Source organism: Aspergillus lentulus (assembly GCF_001445615.1).
Source record: "Aspergillus lentulus DNA, contig: Alt01, strain: IFM 54703, whole genome shotgun sequence".
NCBI lineage: Eukaryota > Fungi > Ascomycota > Eurotiomycetes > Eurotiales > Aspergillaceae > Aspergillus > Aspergillus lentulus.
This window is the reverse complement of record NW_028322123.1, coordinates 2,574,423-2,589,566: the sequence shown is the minus strand read 5'-3', so window position 1 is coordinate 2,589,566 and position 15,144 is coordinate 2,574,423. Positions and strand designations below refer to the sequence as shown.

The 15,144-nt window shown below is 48.2% G+C and overlaps 5 protein-coding genes across 5 annotated transcripts; 2 read left to right on the top strand and 3 right to left on the bottom strand.

The window, feature by feature from the left end:
• Positions 1-499: 499 nt before the first annotated feature.
• On the bottom strand, positions 500-8,063 carry ALT_0816 (GTPase-activating protein BEM3; the record flags this gene model as incomplete). The annotated part of the gene is made up of 3 exons (XM_089599042.1): positions 500-1,239; positions 3,608-4,210; positions 4,283-8,063. The coding sequence occupies 3 exons, from the start codon at positions 8,061-8,063 to the stop codon at positions 500-502; spliced, it is 5,124 nt and encodes a 1,707-aa protein (XP_089456706.1).
• An 874-nt stretch (positions 8,064-8,937) lies between these two features.
• On the bottom strand, positions 8,938-10,670 carry ALT_0815 (mitochondrial distribution and morphology protein; the record flags this gene model as incomplete). The annotated part of the gene is made up of 3 exons (XM_033556285.1): positions 8,938-9,069; positions 9,129-10,354; positions 10,415-10,670. 3 exons carry the CDS (start codon positions 10,668-10,670, stop codon positions 8,938-8,940), a joined length of 1,614 nt encoding a protein of 537 aa, XP_033412176.1.
• A 924-nt stretch (positions 10,671-11,594) lies between these two features.
• Positions 11,595-12,483, top strand: ALT_0814 (pre-rRNA-processing protein PNO1; the record flags this gene model as incomplete). Its single annotated transcript, XM_033556284.1, has 3 exons — positions 11,595-11,673; positions 11,723-12,369; positions 12,427-12,483. 3 exons carry the CDS (start codon positions 11,595-11,597, stop codon positions 12,481-12,483), a joined length of 783 nt encoding a protein of 260 aa, XP_033412175.1.
• Positions 12,484-12,716: 233 nt separating this feature from the next.
• Positions 12,717-13,560, bottom strand: prs3 (proteasome core particle subunit beta 6; the record flags this gene model as incomplete). The annotated part of the gene is made up of 2 exons (XM_033556283.1): positions 12,717-13,404; positions 13,463-13,560. 2 exons carry the CDS (start codon positions 13,558-13,560, stop codon positions 12,717-12,719), a joined length of 786 nt encoding a protein of 261 aa, XP_033412174.1.
• A 410-nt stretch (positions 13,561-13,970) lies between these two features.
• Positions 13,971-14,783, top strand: ALT_0812 (HCNGP domain-containing protein; the record flags this gene model as incomplete). The annotated part of the gene is made up of 3 exons (XM_033556282.2): positions 13,971-14,054; positions 14,109-14,160; positions 14,221-14,783. 3 exons carry the CDS (start codon positions 13,971-13,973, stop codon positions 14,781-14,783), a joined length of 699 nt encoding a protein of 232 aa, XP_033412173.2.
• Positions 14,784-15,144: the final 361 nt, after the last annotated feature.

Below are 15,144 nucleotides of genomic sequence, written 5' to 3'. Positions count from 1 at the left end.
GGAGTAAGTGTTAGATGCGTCGCTATGAATAAAGGTGCTTGAAAGTTTGTTTTTGTCCAAATCAAGGGTATCATCAATCGGCAGTAATCTATGAGCCTATCTTTGCGCCGCGAGCTTCCACACAGCATGAGACGTCCTACCCAGGCTTGACACAGCAACGGAAATCTCGTAGAGGATGGTCCTTCTGCGCATTCCGAGCCAATAGGTGCCCGTGGAGCGGCTCTAATTTGAAAGCAGCATCCCTTCGAGAAGGACCCATCTGTTAAACAGTTTGTGATCTTCGTGAGAGTAGGAAGGCCTTTCATCGGGACTTCAAACGGACAACATATCGGATGACTGCTAATTCAAGTTCACCACACAAACAAGCGCTCCGCCAAGTAGTCTATAGCAAGAAAGCTGTTGATCACTGCGTTGCGTCGATCTAGCTGTACTTCTCGCAATGGACGAGTGACCTGGAGCTGTGTAAATTGTCGCACACGGCCGGACAGAGCATCTCAAGTTAAAACGCAGGACGCCTCTTTCTTCCGGTGTATTTGGAGTTTGCTTTCACGATTTTCCCTTTCTTCGCCATTTGTTCCTTTTTTCGCAAAATCCAGGCTTTATCTCCTTTCCTGGATGGCTGGGCCTTGCTGCGCTCCGCGGCTTTTCTCCTGGCATCCAAGATGTCAACATCGTTCATGCCTTGGACAACGCCAGTAATATCGCCATGCAGTCCACCACCTCCAACTGTCAGGACGAGATATAATTTGCCATTCTTTGTGCCAGGGTCATCTTCTAAGATACCGGCTCCGAAGCCAGCTCTTACGGCAGCGCCGCTAATCATGGCCCGTTGCGCATCATTCTTTGGATAGAATTGGCAGACAGCACGCCCCCCTCGGCGAAGACTGGAGTACAATCCTTCAAAAAATCTGCGAAGACGGCCCTCGGGGCTGACATCGCTTGTCTCCGCATTGCACAACCACTGGATAGCACTGATACTGATAGCCGCGTCGAAGGTGCCAGGCCGAAAGGGAACGCCCTGTCCAATATCAGCCAGGAGCAAGTCTCCCTCGACATCTCGTTGCAGTGCCACATCAAGCATGCTTGGTGAAATGTCCATCCCGACCCAGGTATGAGGTCCACCCTCCTGAGGAGGAACTTGGGAAAGGATCTCGCCAGAAAGTCCGGAACCGCACCCCACATCGAGGATGAGCGATGGAGAACGAAGATCAAGGAGCTCCAGCGCTCGATGGGTCATATCTGATTGAATGTTACGAATACGGGATGAAGTCGTGTATTTTCGGGATTCATTGTCATCGTAGAAAAGATCGGGAGGCCTTTGCGTACGGGTTTCAAAAACTCATGTCAGCACCCAAGCTTAAGTGAAACAACAACAACAAGAGTAAATATTTTCGCATTGAGATAACCCACAGGACATCCTCAGGACGTGACATGGCTGGTAAGGTGAAATGAATCGCAGATCCACCAAAGATATGTATCGGAAAACGCCAAAGAGAAACCTTTGCTGCTTCTTGTGGCTCAGCAGGGTCTCAGTTCAACAGGGTGAGTGAGTCAATTATAAATGTGAACAGCACTGTGCTGGAAAGTTTATTTGGTAACCAAGCTGCCTCGTTCACTCTTCGAATATTATCTCGCTATTGGGGAGAGGGGATTTTTAACTCTTTTAGCTTTTTTTTATTTTTCCCTCCCTATGTTCTGCTTTATCCACCATTTCTCCTATCTGATGACGGCACGGTGGCTGATTTGCCCGCTAGCGCCGTCAGAGCCTGAGGCATCAAATCGCAGCCGTCCGGTTGTGGCGTCCAACTTTTGAGATAAGGTAGGTGCCCACAATATATTACTACCAAACACACCAGATATGACTGGCCACCATAACGCCCAGACGCTGTGTTCGATACCCTTTCACGACATATTATAGAAGCACTGGCATTCCATACTCTTCTCTTGGGCTTTCTTGCTTCCCGTTCGACTCCCTTCTTGTCGATTCGTTTCCAATCCATTCCATTCCAGGGACAGCTAGACGTTCTACTTTCGGCTTCATCGCCTTATTATCTTGAGATGTGGATCCTACCTCTTGTCGGCTACTTAGGGGTCATTGTAGGATTTACTTTTCTAACACTGGCTATAGGTAAGCAGCCCGACAATGAACCTCATCGTGATTGTGCCTCAGTTTCGCACGACCAGCCTAAACTCGCTTTTGAGAAACTTGGAACGGTTTCCAGAACATCTGAACTAATTACGCATTAGCATCGGGTCTATACTATCTATCAGAACTCGTGGAAGAACATACAGTCTTCGCACGTCGGGTGTTGACTCGATTGATATACTGTATCATCGTCATCCAAATTCTTCTCTTGCTCTTCGATCGATTTCCCTTCTTTCTCTCTATCTTCAGTATCGGCTCACACATCGTGTACGCGAGCAATTTACGACGTTTCCCGATCGTCAAATTGTCTGATCCAGTATTCATTCTATCATGTCTTCTCGTCGGCTTGAATCACTGGCTCTGGTTCCGCCATTTTTCGAAGCCGCTGCCCTCATCTCGAGTAGGCGCCAACTGGCGTCAGCCGTACCAAGTTGATATCGAAGATATGCCAACTTTCACCGAGGTTGCTTCTTACTTTGGACTCTGCGTGTGGCTAGTCCCATTTGCCCTTTTTGTTAGTCTCAGTGCAGGGGAAAATGTCTTGCCAAGTATGGGATCTGAGTATGCGACAGGCGAGCATGTTCCTACTGGTGGACGTACTCGCAGTGCTCTGTCATCAGACGGAAAAATGAAGAATAAGGGGATGGCAAAAGCCGTAGTAGACGGCGTCAGGGATTGGATTAGCGAAAACGGCGAACTGATGGGCTTCTGGAGGGGTGAACGGACAAGAAGATTCTAAATGTGAACTCTACCATCGCCGTTCGTAGACCAGCCATACTAGTCTGCGTTTTTGATTTGCTTGTTCCGATAGAACTCGCAAAGTAAATGACCCTATTGGAGAATAGCTGAGTTGGCGATTGTAATAGCCCATGAATATAAACTGGGCAAAAGGTTATAAACAAAGTACAGTTTGATACAAAGCGCGGAAGCTCGAAACAGATACAGCTTGATATAAGCGTGCACTGGGGTCAGCCAAAGTCAGAAAACGGTGTCCAAAGACGTCTGTGTCAGATGATTAAGGCACTGACTCTTGGGCCACGGTTGCCAAGATATATTCCTTGAAACAATTAACATTAACATTAAGTGCCTCCATGCAGCTCCTTCATCGCATGTATGTATGTATGGCTTCATGAATATCATTCCACATCCGTCCAAATCGTAATTGACATTAACCTTAGTCATGAAAGAAAAAAAGACACAATGCAAGGTTATAATTGATGAATAAAATGCACATAATATGCAACGAGACGAAGGTAAGTTGGTGGGATATAGATGCAAAGGCAGCGAAGGACGAGTCAGTACCTTGGTGGAGGAGGTATGGTGTGGCCAGATGTATGGAATCAGAATTCCACTCGATACATGGTCATCTTATCATTCACCTGGATTCTCTCAAGTCAGTTTGCAAACGAAGGCTGAGTTTGGGAGTAATCGACGGACACCTACTCTGATCATTGCGCATACCTGGGAGACCTGAGCCTTGGTGGTTGTATTCCATGAACAGCATAGAACTCTCCCTTCTCTTGGCCTTAGCAGAACGGGAATTATCAACGCTGGGCATCAACATTCTATTCATAGCTGGGGAATCCGGCTGCCGGTTGTAATGTTCCACTGGGTTATGAGAGGATTGCTCATAACTTGGCTGAATTGAAATAAACCCCGTGTCATGACCTAAATCATCGGCCATTTCTATCGGCCTGCGAAAGGTTGTTTGGTTATAAGCAGGCGTGGGCAAATCTGAGAACATCTGATGGCGCGGAGAGCGAATGTCTTCTGGGAGCGCCGGATGATCAACTTTAAGCTCGACTGGTTCTGACCGGCCTTCTGGCATCTTATCAAATATGCTCTCGAAATCTGTGAGGAACATGGAGAAAACAGGGGCTGGAATGTTGAGCGTTGGTGCGAAGACAATGCCGACATTTCTGATTGTCATTTTGTTCACATCGGAGTTGTTGACAATGATGATCAAAAACTGAACTAGTGCCCGTAATAGGGCCAGATTCGGTCGTGGGAGCCTGTGGATAAGTGAGTTAAACGCGAGTATTTTCTTCTGTCGCTCATCCAATTCTAAATAGGATATAATCAGTATAGTGCCTCAGAGCGAAGTGGAGAGAAAAGAGGGAAGCAAACTGCACGCACCGAGCACACGTAGAAAATCCAGATGTAGTTCACGTGTAAGAACAGTAGTTGGGAGCTCCCGTAAATATTGCTTGAAAAGACTGGCCACAGCATGAACATCGTAGTACTCATCACCAGCAAGAAAGTCGACATCCCCTTCAGTATTGAAGCGTTCCTTCAATGCTTTGACGACCACATTGGAACCGCTTAATCGAAATATACCTTCCTCTGTTGCTGCTCCCTTCGCTTTGAGATACTCAATGCAGCGATAGACAACAGCTGGTAAATCGACGTCAACACCTTGCGGAGCGCAGTGCTGCACAGCCTCTGCCAACGGTATTCCGAATACAGGCCGAATGAGGTCTTTTCTTTCTGTAAAAGGATTCACGACTGCTTGAGCTGACGAAGGTTCTTGACTCGCCTGTAGCTGCGAGGCAAGATCATACGATGACCTTGTGCGGAAACCCCAGATGCTGCGCTTCTTCTCCTTGGTGCTAGTGACGGTTTTATTGCCCCAGGCCCCTGCATCCTGGATCACTGTACCGTTGGTAGGTCCAGATATCACTTTAGATGAGAGCTGAACATGATCCGAAGCCGGGTTTGTGTCCGAAGATTCCATTGCTGCCTCTAATGGGAACATAGGGGATCTCGGTGGTTGTTTTTCGGATGGAGGACCCAGAAGAGGCGGTTCAGCAGGAACAGCATCATCGTAACTGAATCCTTGCACAGTATCGGTCAAGTCCACCTCCGCGTTGTTCATTCCCTTGCCGCTCTTTTTGCTCCCACCTGCGAAAAGTTTAGGTTTTGAGGTTGACTGAGAGACATGTCTTGCTTGGGTTGAAACTTGACTCTGCGGGGATGCGTTTTCAGTGCCCTCATTATCGGATTGTCCCTCAACATATGCCAGGAGTGCTTCGACCCAGGCATCCCTTTCTTCATCGCTCTCAGCGCAGAGCACGTGCCTCACGAGCGCTGATGAATCTTTTCTTTTAGGTTCCAATATGAGAAAAGCGTGTCGGTATTGGTTTTCAGAGTCATCTTCGGCCCCGGACAAAGGGTTGTTTGGGTTATTTGCGGGCTGAGATTGCTTGCCGATCTGAGCATTGAAAATCTTGATAGTTCCGAGGTGAGGACCACCTGGAGATTCATAATACTTCAACTCAGGCCCATAGAGTATGAAGTATCGTGCTTTCCAGCCGCCGAAATTCTTGCCCCTTTTGGTCAAATAGCCTTCCTTTTGAGGTTTTCCATCTTGACCTGGCAAAGCTTCCGATGTCGCTTTACAGTTGCCCTTCAGCAAACTTGACTCGTCATCTCGCGGCTCGATTGCATCCAAAGTAAGAAATTGACAGATCGCTAATGCCGCTCTCTCGTCTACGGGTGTGTCAAGCAGAGCTTCGAAGTAGGAATTCAAGGCCGCACGTCTCGCATCGATTTTCGCAGGGGAATGACCGCTGAAAATCGATCTATCTGGCAGTTTCATCCACAAAGCGGAGGACTGTCTTATCTGTTGATCAAGCTGCGGCAGAGCCGCGACGACCTTCTCTACGCGCCAAAGTTCTAAATTCTCTGACCGCGAGAAAACACCCAGGGTGAATACTGGCTCTTCTTCGGAAGGCTTTGGTGCCATATAGCTGTTTCTAGAAGGCCTCAGGCGCGATGAAGAGACTTTCACTCGTATCAAAGGAAGAGCGTTCGGAGGCAAAAGAAGACCGGGGTAATCCTCCGACATCAAGCCTTGATATATCCCGGCAGCAGGAGAGCAAGGTGACCGAGGATTGTCCTTTCTCGAACCATGGTCGATTGTGGGAATATGCCTGTGAGCATCAATATGCGAAGGACTAGTATCAGTAGGCATAGAAGCTCCGGGAGCAAAGGCATTTGGATGATTAGTAGAGCGCGGGGACAGGGCCAAGCCTGCGAGGCTATTCTCTGAAGACATCGGCAGATGTGCCAGGGAGTTCGGCACTTCCCTGGGCATCCGGGGCAAGGGAGAGCCTATAGGGCGGTCTTCTGGTCTTGGGCTGAGAGGCAGTCCCGGACTTTTTGGGACTGCGAATGCGGGTTGATCGTTCAAAGATGGCGTATGAATGTTCCGAGGGCTTTGAACAGAAGTCAGAGATGCCTGACGTTCAATTGGAAAGGACGACGAAATGGGTTGCCACGGGTCCTTAGATATCCCGGCTATCAGTCCACCGGTAGAGGTTTTGCCTGAAAGATGACTGGGATCGCATGTTTGTGGTGCGTCTTCTCCAGTAGCCTTAAGAGCGCCCATTTCCCTGTCAAGGACTGCTTCCCGTTCTCGATCATCATCATCCCTCGTTTTCCGCCTACCACGCTCAACCGGCAATTCGTCGACCTCAAGAATATCTTCGTAATCGGATTCGGAATCATAACTGCCCGAGTTCTCCATAGCCGCACGCTGTGTTTGTCCGAGCTTCAAGGGGGCAGGAGGAGGCTTGCGGGAAGGATGAGGAAGTCTCTGTTGTCTATCCTCCGATGGGAGGGTTTCGTTCAGAGCTGAGCTAGAACTGGCCAAGGAAGTTGGGCTCGCAGCTGACAATTCATTCCGCGAGTAAGCGAGCGATTGCGAATTTAATTGCTGATCGAGCTCCTCTGTTTGTCCGGGTCGCGAAAGTTCGTTGTCAAACTCAGTGGTCAATGTTGTATTCAGGCGCGGAGAGTCTGCTTTGGCAGGAGACAGACGATCTGTTTGCGCGATCGGGGCGAGAACGGGGCTGTCGCAGAGATCCTGCATGCCCGAATCCGTGCTCTTCGCCTCTGATGATTCGCCCTGGACCTGTTCTTGCTTTGATAAGTCACGGCTGACAGGGATGACCGAAGTATCGGCACCTCGAGACTGAACAATGTGATCGTTATTAGATGGCACCGGAGGTAGGGAATTCTGCAGCTCTTTGGCCCTTTTCTTATATCGCTCCTTCTCTTTCAAGGCACGCTCAAGATCCTTATTCAGGCCAAGTATCAAAGTCCGCTGCTTGTCCACCAGTCTCCAGAGTTGCGCATTCTGAGACGCTGCATGATGCTTCTCCTTCAGAAGGTGTATGATAACAGCCTCGGTTGATCCCGCTGTTGCTATAAGGTGATCGATATCGGCTTGGCTGACCGCGCTGGCATCGAACGACGACTTATGGGGTTGAGACGCTGACGACAGAGAGGAGATTGCAGAATCAATTGACGAAGTGCGGGGCATAATACGGTGCCCCGGTGTTCGGTCCCCAGACATTGATTGCAAGGAGTCCAGTAGTGATACTGGGGATGATGTTGGTGACTGCACCGAGTCGCCTTTATCCGATAATTTGGGTGCTCCGATGTCGTTTTCTATCGCAGTCATACCTCTACCATGCTGTTTCAGGTCACCACGCGCCCTATCGGCTGCCGACGATGTGGTCGACTTCTGGCCAGAACCGGTTGGTTTTGCGGGAGATGGAGCATGGGCTATCCGGCTGGTCGAAGAATGGCTGGGCGGCGGAGCTGTTTTAACGAATGATCGAGGAGATACAGGACTCTGTAACAAGCTGGAAGAGTCTTGACGGTCTTCTCGACAATGGACACTTGTATTCAAGGGGGAAGGTGTTGGTTTGCTGGGACCAGTAACAGCAACAACCCCAGAACGTAAGGGCTGGGCGTCGGCTCGCGCAACTAAGTAGTCACGGGGAATAAGACTTCCTGTCAACGGGGAACGTGGGAATCCTGCATCCCTCGCTTGTTGTGAAACAGAGTACGCTGCAGATGGCTGGTTAAGACTGGGATTGTTGTCGCTGCCGTGCCGAAGCTGCGACATGGCGAGCTCGTTAAGGAGTCGAAGCTCAAGTCAGCATGAGGAGGGTGAGGAGCCGGGCAAATAATGATTCGACACTAAGGGAAACCGGTCGGCACAGACTTAGGGGTTGGCGCCAGGGGTCGCACTTGAGGACAAATATGAAGGGCTATTGATCAAGCTCATTTAACTAGTATCCATTGCGTAAGATTGTAGTATTTATTGCGTTGCTAGTGTTGAAAATATCCCAGGCTGGCACTACTGAGATGAAATGAAGTACATGATAAAGACATGGTCTTTCCCAAAAGAAGAAAATAGCACAATGTCTATCCATTAAGAAGTATTATAGTCTGACAATCAAAGTCAGATGTAGAACAAGGATGATATTAGTTTATTATTATTTTGGCGTGTTTTTAATCCTTGTTACCCTATGAACGATATGGTCTGGAAGGGAGCCATATTACTTTATAATGACCTCTATAGGTAACTTTGATCATACTATGTTGCTACTTGCTAATACAGACAAGGAGGACGATGGCTCTTGCGTTTTTCCATATAAGGTCGTTATTACTGAAACAACACTGGCATCTGTGGATAGTTTTGATGCTTAGACTGTGTCTTTTTTCAGGACATTGGCCATTACTAGCCGTAGAATCTCAGAGCTCGACACACAGATGGAACACTGGTAACAAGTCCAAAAGGAGAAAGCGAGGGTTTGCTCTAAACAGTAAGTGTTTAACAGGGAAAGAACTAGTGCACAGGCCTGATCTGCCTTTAGAGGGCTTGATATTAAAATGGAGGGGATTGTCTCTATAACGCCCCGTGCCGCAATGATCTGCTTTCCTTCCCAGAAACCCAGTGTAACGCCATAGAAATACATAAGATGATACATACTAACTCATGCTATGTTTCCCGCCATTCCCATGAATATTGCCTGAGCGGCCAGCTGAAGAGACCAGAAGCCAACCTTCTTGAAGCGCCGTTTGCGCGCTTGCTCATCAACCACGTCCCGCGCAAATGCGTCATATACCTATAGAAAAACAAAACGAATTAGTATGTATAAATACCAATCGCGCGTGGAAGGCTTACCGCGGCCGAAAGGTCATCCATGAGCCCGCTGTCAAAGGTCGTCCAACTACCGTCAAAATCTGCAAGTCGTTTGACAAGACGGCAATGGATGGGAATGAAAGTTCGCCTCGAATTGATGTAGGCCACAATGGGGCGTATCAGCGCATTGTTTATGTACGAAAGATCTCGGGTAAACAAAGGCACCACTGCCCTAACATTGTTCAACTGAAGCCGCAGATCAGTAACTAAAAAGCGTTTGTCGTCGCTCGAAGCAGTATCGTCCATTCTAGGTTGACGGCGTGAGTCTGATTCATGATATTGGTTGGATATGACGGTTGCTTCTAACCGATCGTAAAGGCCGGCCATTACTTGCGCCAGACTTTCATCATTTTCCGCTGGAAACATGATGTCGGCAACGATATCAACGGTTCCCTCATGTATCCAAGAAAAAGGACCTTGCACCCCCCGATTGAGATGATCGATGTTTAGCCCATCGATGCGTATCCTGCTGTGCTTCTTCCATGGGCTGGGTTTGCCATCCGCCTCAATTTTATTATCCATCTCGGCACCCGCAAAGCTGTGACTTTGCCGCGGGTGAATAGTGAACAAGGAATTGTCGAAAGACCCTGTCATCATGTTCGCCGACATGAAGTCATAGAGAAGCCATTGCTTTCTCAGTTGTGGAAGATCGCATGAGAATATACTCACAGAGTAAGGTCTGAAGTTACCCGGCTGGTAGACCGTAACAAGGACATCGCTCATCTTGAACGAGTCAATCTCAAAGTCTCCAGGATGATGTTCGTGTCGATAAGATTTTGGATCCAAATGGTCGTCCGACCAATGCACAGATCTTCGGTCGACAACTCCTCGAATTCCTTTGACCTCGACATCGCGCAGAAGCCCTTTTCCATTGATCCATTTTGTGAAAGACAATGTAACGTTAACTGTCTCAATGGACACGTCAAACTGAGTGTAATTCGTGTCCTCCTCATCGGGTATCAATTGCTGATCCGGAAATGGCTCAGGGCTAGAACTCCCGCTCAGGGCGGCAGCGGCAGCCACGGCAGCTGCCGTCTTCGACGAACCCTTACTGACGTGCCCTGTTCCCTGTCCCGGTCGTCTTGAGACGAACACGTTTTTGAAGGTTATGACGCCGTCCTTCCATTTAGGTACAATAGCGGATTCAAAGACAACCTTCACACCCGATGATTTCGTGAGATAATTGCCCACCCACCCTGCCAGTGTTTCTTATAGATGTTAGCAAATATAGTTCGAGCTAGATCGTCGGTCAATGCCTTGAAACATACCTTGAGCCAACACCGTATTTATCGCGATTATCAACAGCGAGAAGAACGTGGTGGTTCCTAGGACGATCCATACAACATGACCCAGCAGCACCCATGAAAAGAGTGCAGTAATCTCGTCAAAATTGAAGGGACGGACGCTACGGATAGAGAACCACTTGAATCGTACTTTCAAACGAGACCAAAAGCCATTGGCTGCAGCTAGCAGTTCTTCTTTCGTAGGTCGATGCAGATGTGACATGTGGGGTAGACGGTTCATGATGTGCCGGCTTGTGAATCCCTCAAAGTGCTCCTCTTTTGATTTCAAATCGCCAGACTGAGTATCGCTATCCACAGTTTCCCGAGACGGAGAGGGGGAAGTATTGTTATCATTGCCTAGAGGCTCATTCGAATGTTCTGACTTTGACCCATCATCCTTCTTTGTGTGCAAACCTCTTTTCCATGTGTAAAGTGACGTGCAAACAAACTTCCTATCCAGTAAGTGACTTTGCGAGATGAATTTTTCTGGACCGATTGCGCAAGATGTACCAGCCTCTACTGCACATGGGCTCGGGGAAACCCCGAGCATAAGGAAGCTACCAGATGCAAAGCGCTTGGTAATATGTCTCGTCCGCGGCGGCAATGATGATATCTTACGCCCATGGGTATTAAACAGAAATCTTCGGAACCAATTTCCTGTGCTCGGTGATTCGAAGAAAAAGGTCATGCGGCTGTTCCGGAGCTCACGCCCAAGCAGAGGATGTGCTGTGTCCCAGATACTGGTGTACAGCCTGCGTCCCAAGTTGAAGGACATGATGCCGTCACATTCTGAACATTTCCTTATAAAAAGAAGTCAGTCCACGGAAAGAGGGTGTAGAAATAACCTTTGTAGTACAAAAGGCTGCACAGGTTAGGAGCAAAATAAGGTGGGAAATACTTAAACTTGAGTTCCACAATGAGAAGTAGAGATGTTAATATGACACTTCTGAGAAGCTTCTCGCCGCTGCCCAGACGTGATTCTTTCCATGAAATCATCCCGCACACCAGATGTTTGTCTTGTTTGCATTTGAAAAATCCACGACCCACATGCACATTTCCCTACCACTGCCCATAAAATTTGCGATAACAAGCCCCTCAGGTGATTGTCAGGGAATCCTATCTACAGAGATTTAATACTCGAGATAGCGATAGATAGACGACGAGAATGCCAGCACCGACAGCGCTTCTTCGAAAGTCTGATGAGCCACTCTCGGCCGAAGAGCCATCTTTGGCTTTTTCTTCAGGTTTGTTCAGTCATTGACTCGATCCGTACAATCGCCTAACAATCTTAAGAGCGAGACGATGAGATCTTGATAGATGCTCAAGCATCCGGCCAGGGAGAAGCACCATCTCTGATTCCCACCGAGTCTGCCCAGGACAGCGACATGCGCATTGATGAAGAGAGCCGACCAGTGTTTACACCAATAGCGGACGCCGGGACCGTACTGCGAGTTGAAACTCGAAAGGTGCCAGTTCCTCCTCACCGTATGACGCCCTTAAAGGCAAACTGGCCCAAGATTTACCCGCCCCTGGTTGAGCATCTCAAACTACAAGTGCGAATGAACATCAAGAACCGAGCGGTCGAACTGCGTACCTCTAAATTCACCACCGACACGGGAGCGTTACAGAAAGGCGAAGATTTTGTAAAGGCATTCACACTTGGGTTTGATGTCGACGATGCCATTGCCTTATTGAGGCTTGACGACCTGTATATTCGCTCCTTTGAGATCCGTGATGTCAAGGCTTCGTTGAACGGAGAACATCTCAGTCGCGCTATTGGGCGAATTGCGGGCAAGGATGGGAAGACCAAGTTTGCCATCGAAAACGCAAGCCGAACACGGGTTGTGCTTCAGGGCACAAAGGTCACCATTTTGGGCAGATTTAGAGATTTGGGAATCGCCCAAGAAGCCATTGTTTCTCTGATCTTGGGTAGTCCTCCGGTAAGTCGTTGTAGCGTCGTATTTCCAGTCTGAAGAGCAACTGCTAACACATAATAGGGTAAGGTGTATGGAAACTTGCGTAAAGTGGCGTCTCGCATGAAGGAGCGATTTTGATACCTATATTCTTTTGTTATTTTCTTCCTCGGTTTGACGACAACCTTACTTGGCATGACATGGGCGTTTAGGGTTATGGTAGCCAGTGTTCGAATGCGATACATTTGATGTGATGTTTATAAAAAAGTTGCTCCCAAGCAAAGATATTCCCTCTCATGCTGTCATTACATATTTGGTTGAACTGTTATGAGTAAGACAGAACAAACAAGTGAGGATACTCAACAGTAACCCCTCTAGTCTTTCTTCAAAGGTGTATAGATCTCCTCTATCCCTCTCTGGGTGATCACCATCATCTGTAAACCATCTCCAACTTCGATATGTCTCTCAACAGCACTAGTGAATGCGTCCCGAACTAGTTGTTCGACTGTCGCCCTTGGTAATGGCTCTGCCTTCTTGGGCTCAAGGGCATGTCCTTCCCCGCTGCCTGGGATGTACTGATTTTTGAAATTAACTTGATTGTCCAAAAACGGCATGATCAAGCTCGCTGCCGACCCTGCTGCTCGGCATTGCTCCCTTTCGTACGAGCCGACTGGATCGTAGCTGTACAAAGCCCCTTTACCTTCCTCATCCAAGCCCGCAAGGATCGCATGGACATAGTAAGGGAAGAAGCGCTTCTGGTAAAGAATAGTCGATAGCCGCTGAGCACAAGCTCGTACAGACATGGGCTTTCCATGCTGGTACTTGTACATCTTTACCACCGCATCTAGCCGCTCCTTGAGTGCTTGACCATCTGCGGCGAAACCCACGACCGAGAGCAGAATGTGGGCACCCTCCCCTGTCTCAGCATCACCTCCAATCTTGAAAACCTTGGGAACGTAGCGAGAATTAATGTTGTAACCCGCAACAGAACGAGTGTCACCCGCTAGAATCGCAAAATCGGAACCTGTGATTCCTAGGGTAGAGCCGCCATTGTCGGTATATCTTAAATCAGAAGTCAGTGACGGTTCATACAATCATGTAGAGTGATCCTGTTACATACGGGTAGAAGGAGTGTTCTCTGACTGCGGCGCTGCTTGGTTGAGCAAAGGAATATCCAATGGCCTCACTTTGAGGGTCGTGAGCCATGATCGAGGCCATCTTCGTTGAGAATTGGCTTGATGAATGCGAAAGCGAAAAGAGGTCAGATGTGTAAACTTATGGACACAATGGCCGCTGTATCGTCAATTTGTGCGATCTTGATGGCGCTTGTGATTGCTGGTGAGGATGTAGGTTGGTTACACTAAGTATTGGTATCTGACGCGATGCTCTAGCTGCCTGCTGCTTAGCTAATTCAATAGCTTCCGCCACAGGTGGCTTGATGTGGCTGATTTGCTTGAGTTGGTCAAACTGGCACATAATGAATACCGGAAATAAACATAGCTTGTGCTAATTCGAGTCTCAAGTATCCTCTCTGTAATTTTTATTCGGCGAAGGCTTCAATTTTGTGCATCGGTAAGAAACGGCCGGTTGAGGAGCCTCTTGAACAGCATCCCTACACTTCTTGAAGAATGACGAGCTTGCTGGGTCTCGGCGCATATCAAAGCAGTAGCGAGGATGAGGGTGAACCCAGACATTCTTCACCAACGCCGAATGTATACGCTTTGGATCGCTACGTCTGATATCCGTTTGCTAATATTGAATTTCAGACCGAGCACAAGGACCAGGGAACTGAAGCATCAAAGACCACAGGTCGTATAAGTAAGCTGCCTCTTCTCCCGGGTATTCTCTAGCTGGAGCAAAGCCTGATACACGATATAGCTCAAACGGGAAACACCAACAACCATAATCTAACAGATGAAGCTCGTCTCAAAGCACTTAGTGGGCCCATTATGGGACCGTTGCACAATGAAGCGCCAACTTCTGCAGACAAACTTCCAATTGATGCGCAATTGTCCCCTGCCTCAGCAGCACGCACATTGATTCATGATCTAACTCTACCTCCCGTGGCCAATCTGGACATTCCCCCGTCTCCTCCTGGCTCACCCGAGCCCATGGCTAATGCGAAGTTTACCCATTTTCTGTCATTGAAAAAGCAGGGTACACATTTTAATGAGAAGTTAGCAAATTCATCATCACTCAGAAACCCCAGTCTCCTACGAAAATTGATGGATCATGCCGGGATTGACGAGCAAGCGCAATACAATACTTCTTTGCCTGCTGAATTGTGGAATCCCTCTGGTTTACCGAGCTGGGGTTACAAGGAGGAACTATTGAAGTCACAGAAGGAAAGTAACAACAAATTCGAAGAAAGGAGGCGTACGGGACGGAGGGAAAACATTGATTTCGTGCCTTCCGTTACCATGGACTCCAGCATTACGTGATCTATCTGTGGATGTAGAATCAATTGGGAAAGGCATGAACTTCCCAGACATCGAGAGTACTTTGCATTGAAAGAGTAGCTAGGAAATCAGCGGGTCATTAAGTTCTTCCAGGAATCCTACACATATGAGAATTGATTCATAGAGATATATCCACTATCCTATCATGTTTCAGAACTCTCTTCTGATCTCATGATTTTAATGGCATTTATGGTGAGGACAACATGCTTTGTATGGATTGACGCTGTTATAGTTTCGAGAAATTCAACGTATAGCCGCGCGGGCGTGTCCACCGATGGGTGACATAAGGTGCTAACGTAACCAGAGCTCCGTAAGCTCTCCTGCCTAGCTTGACCAAACCCTG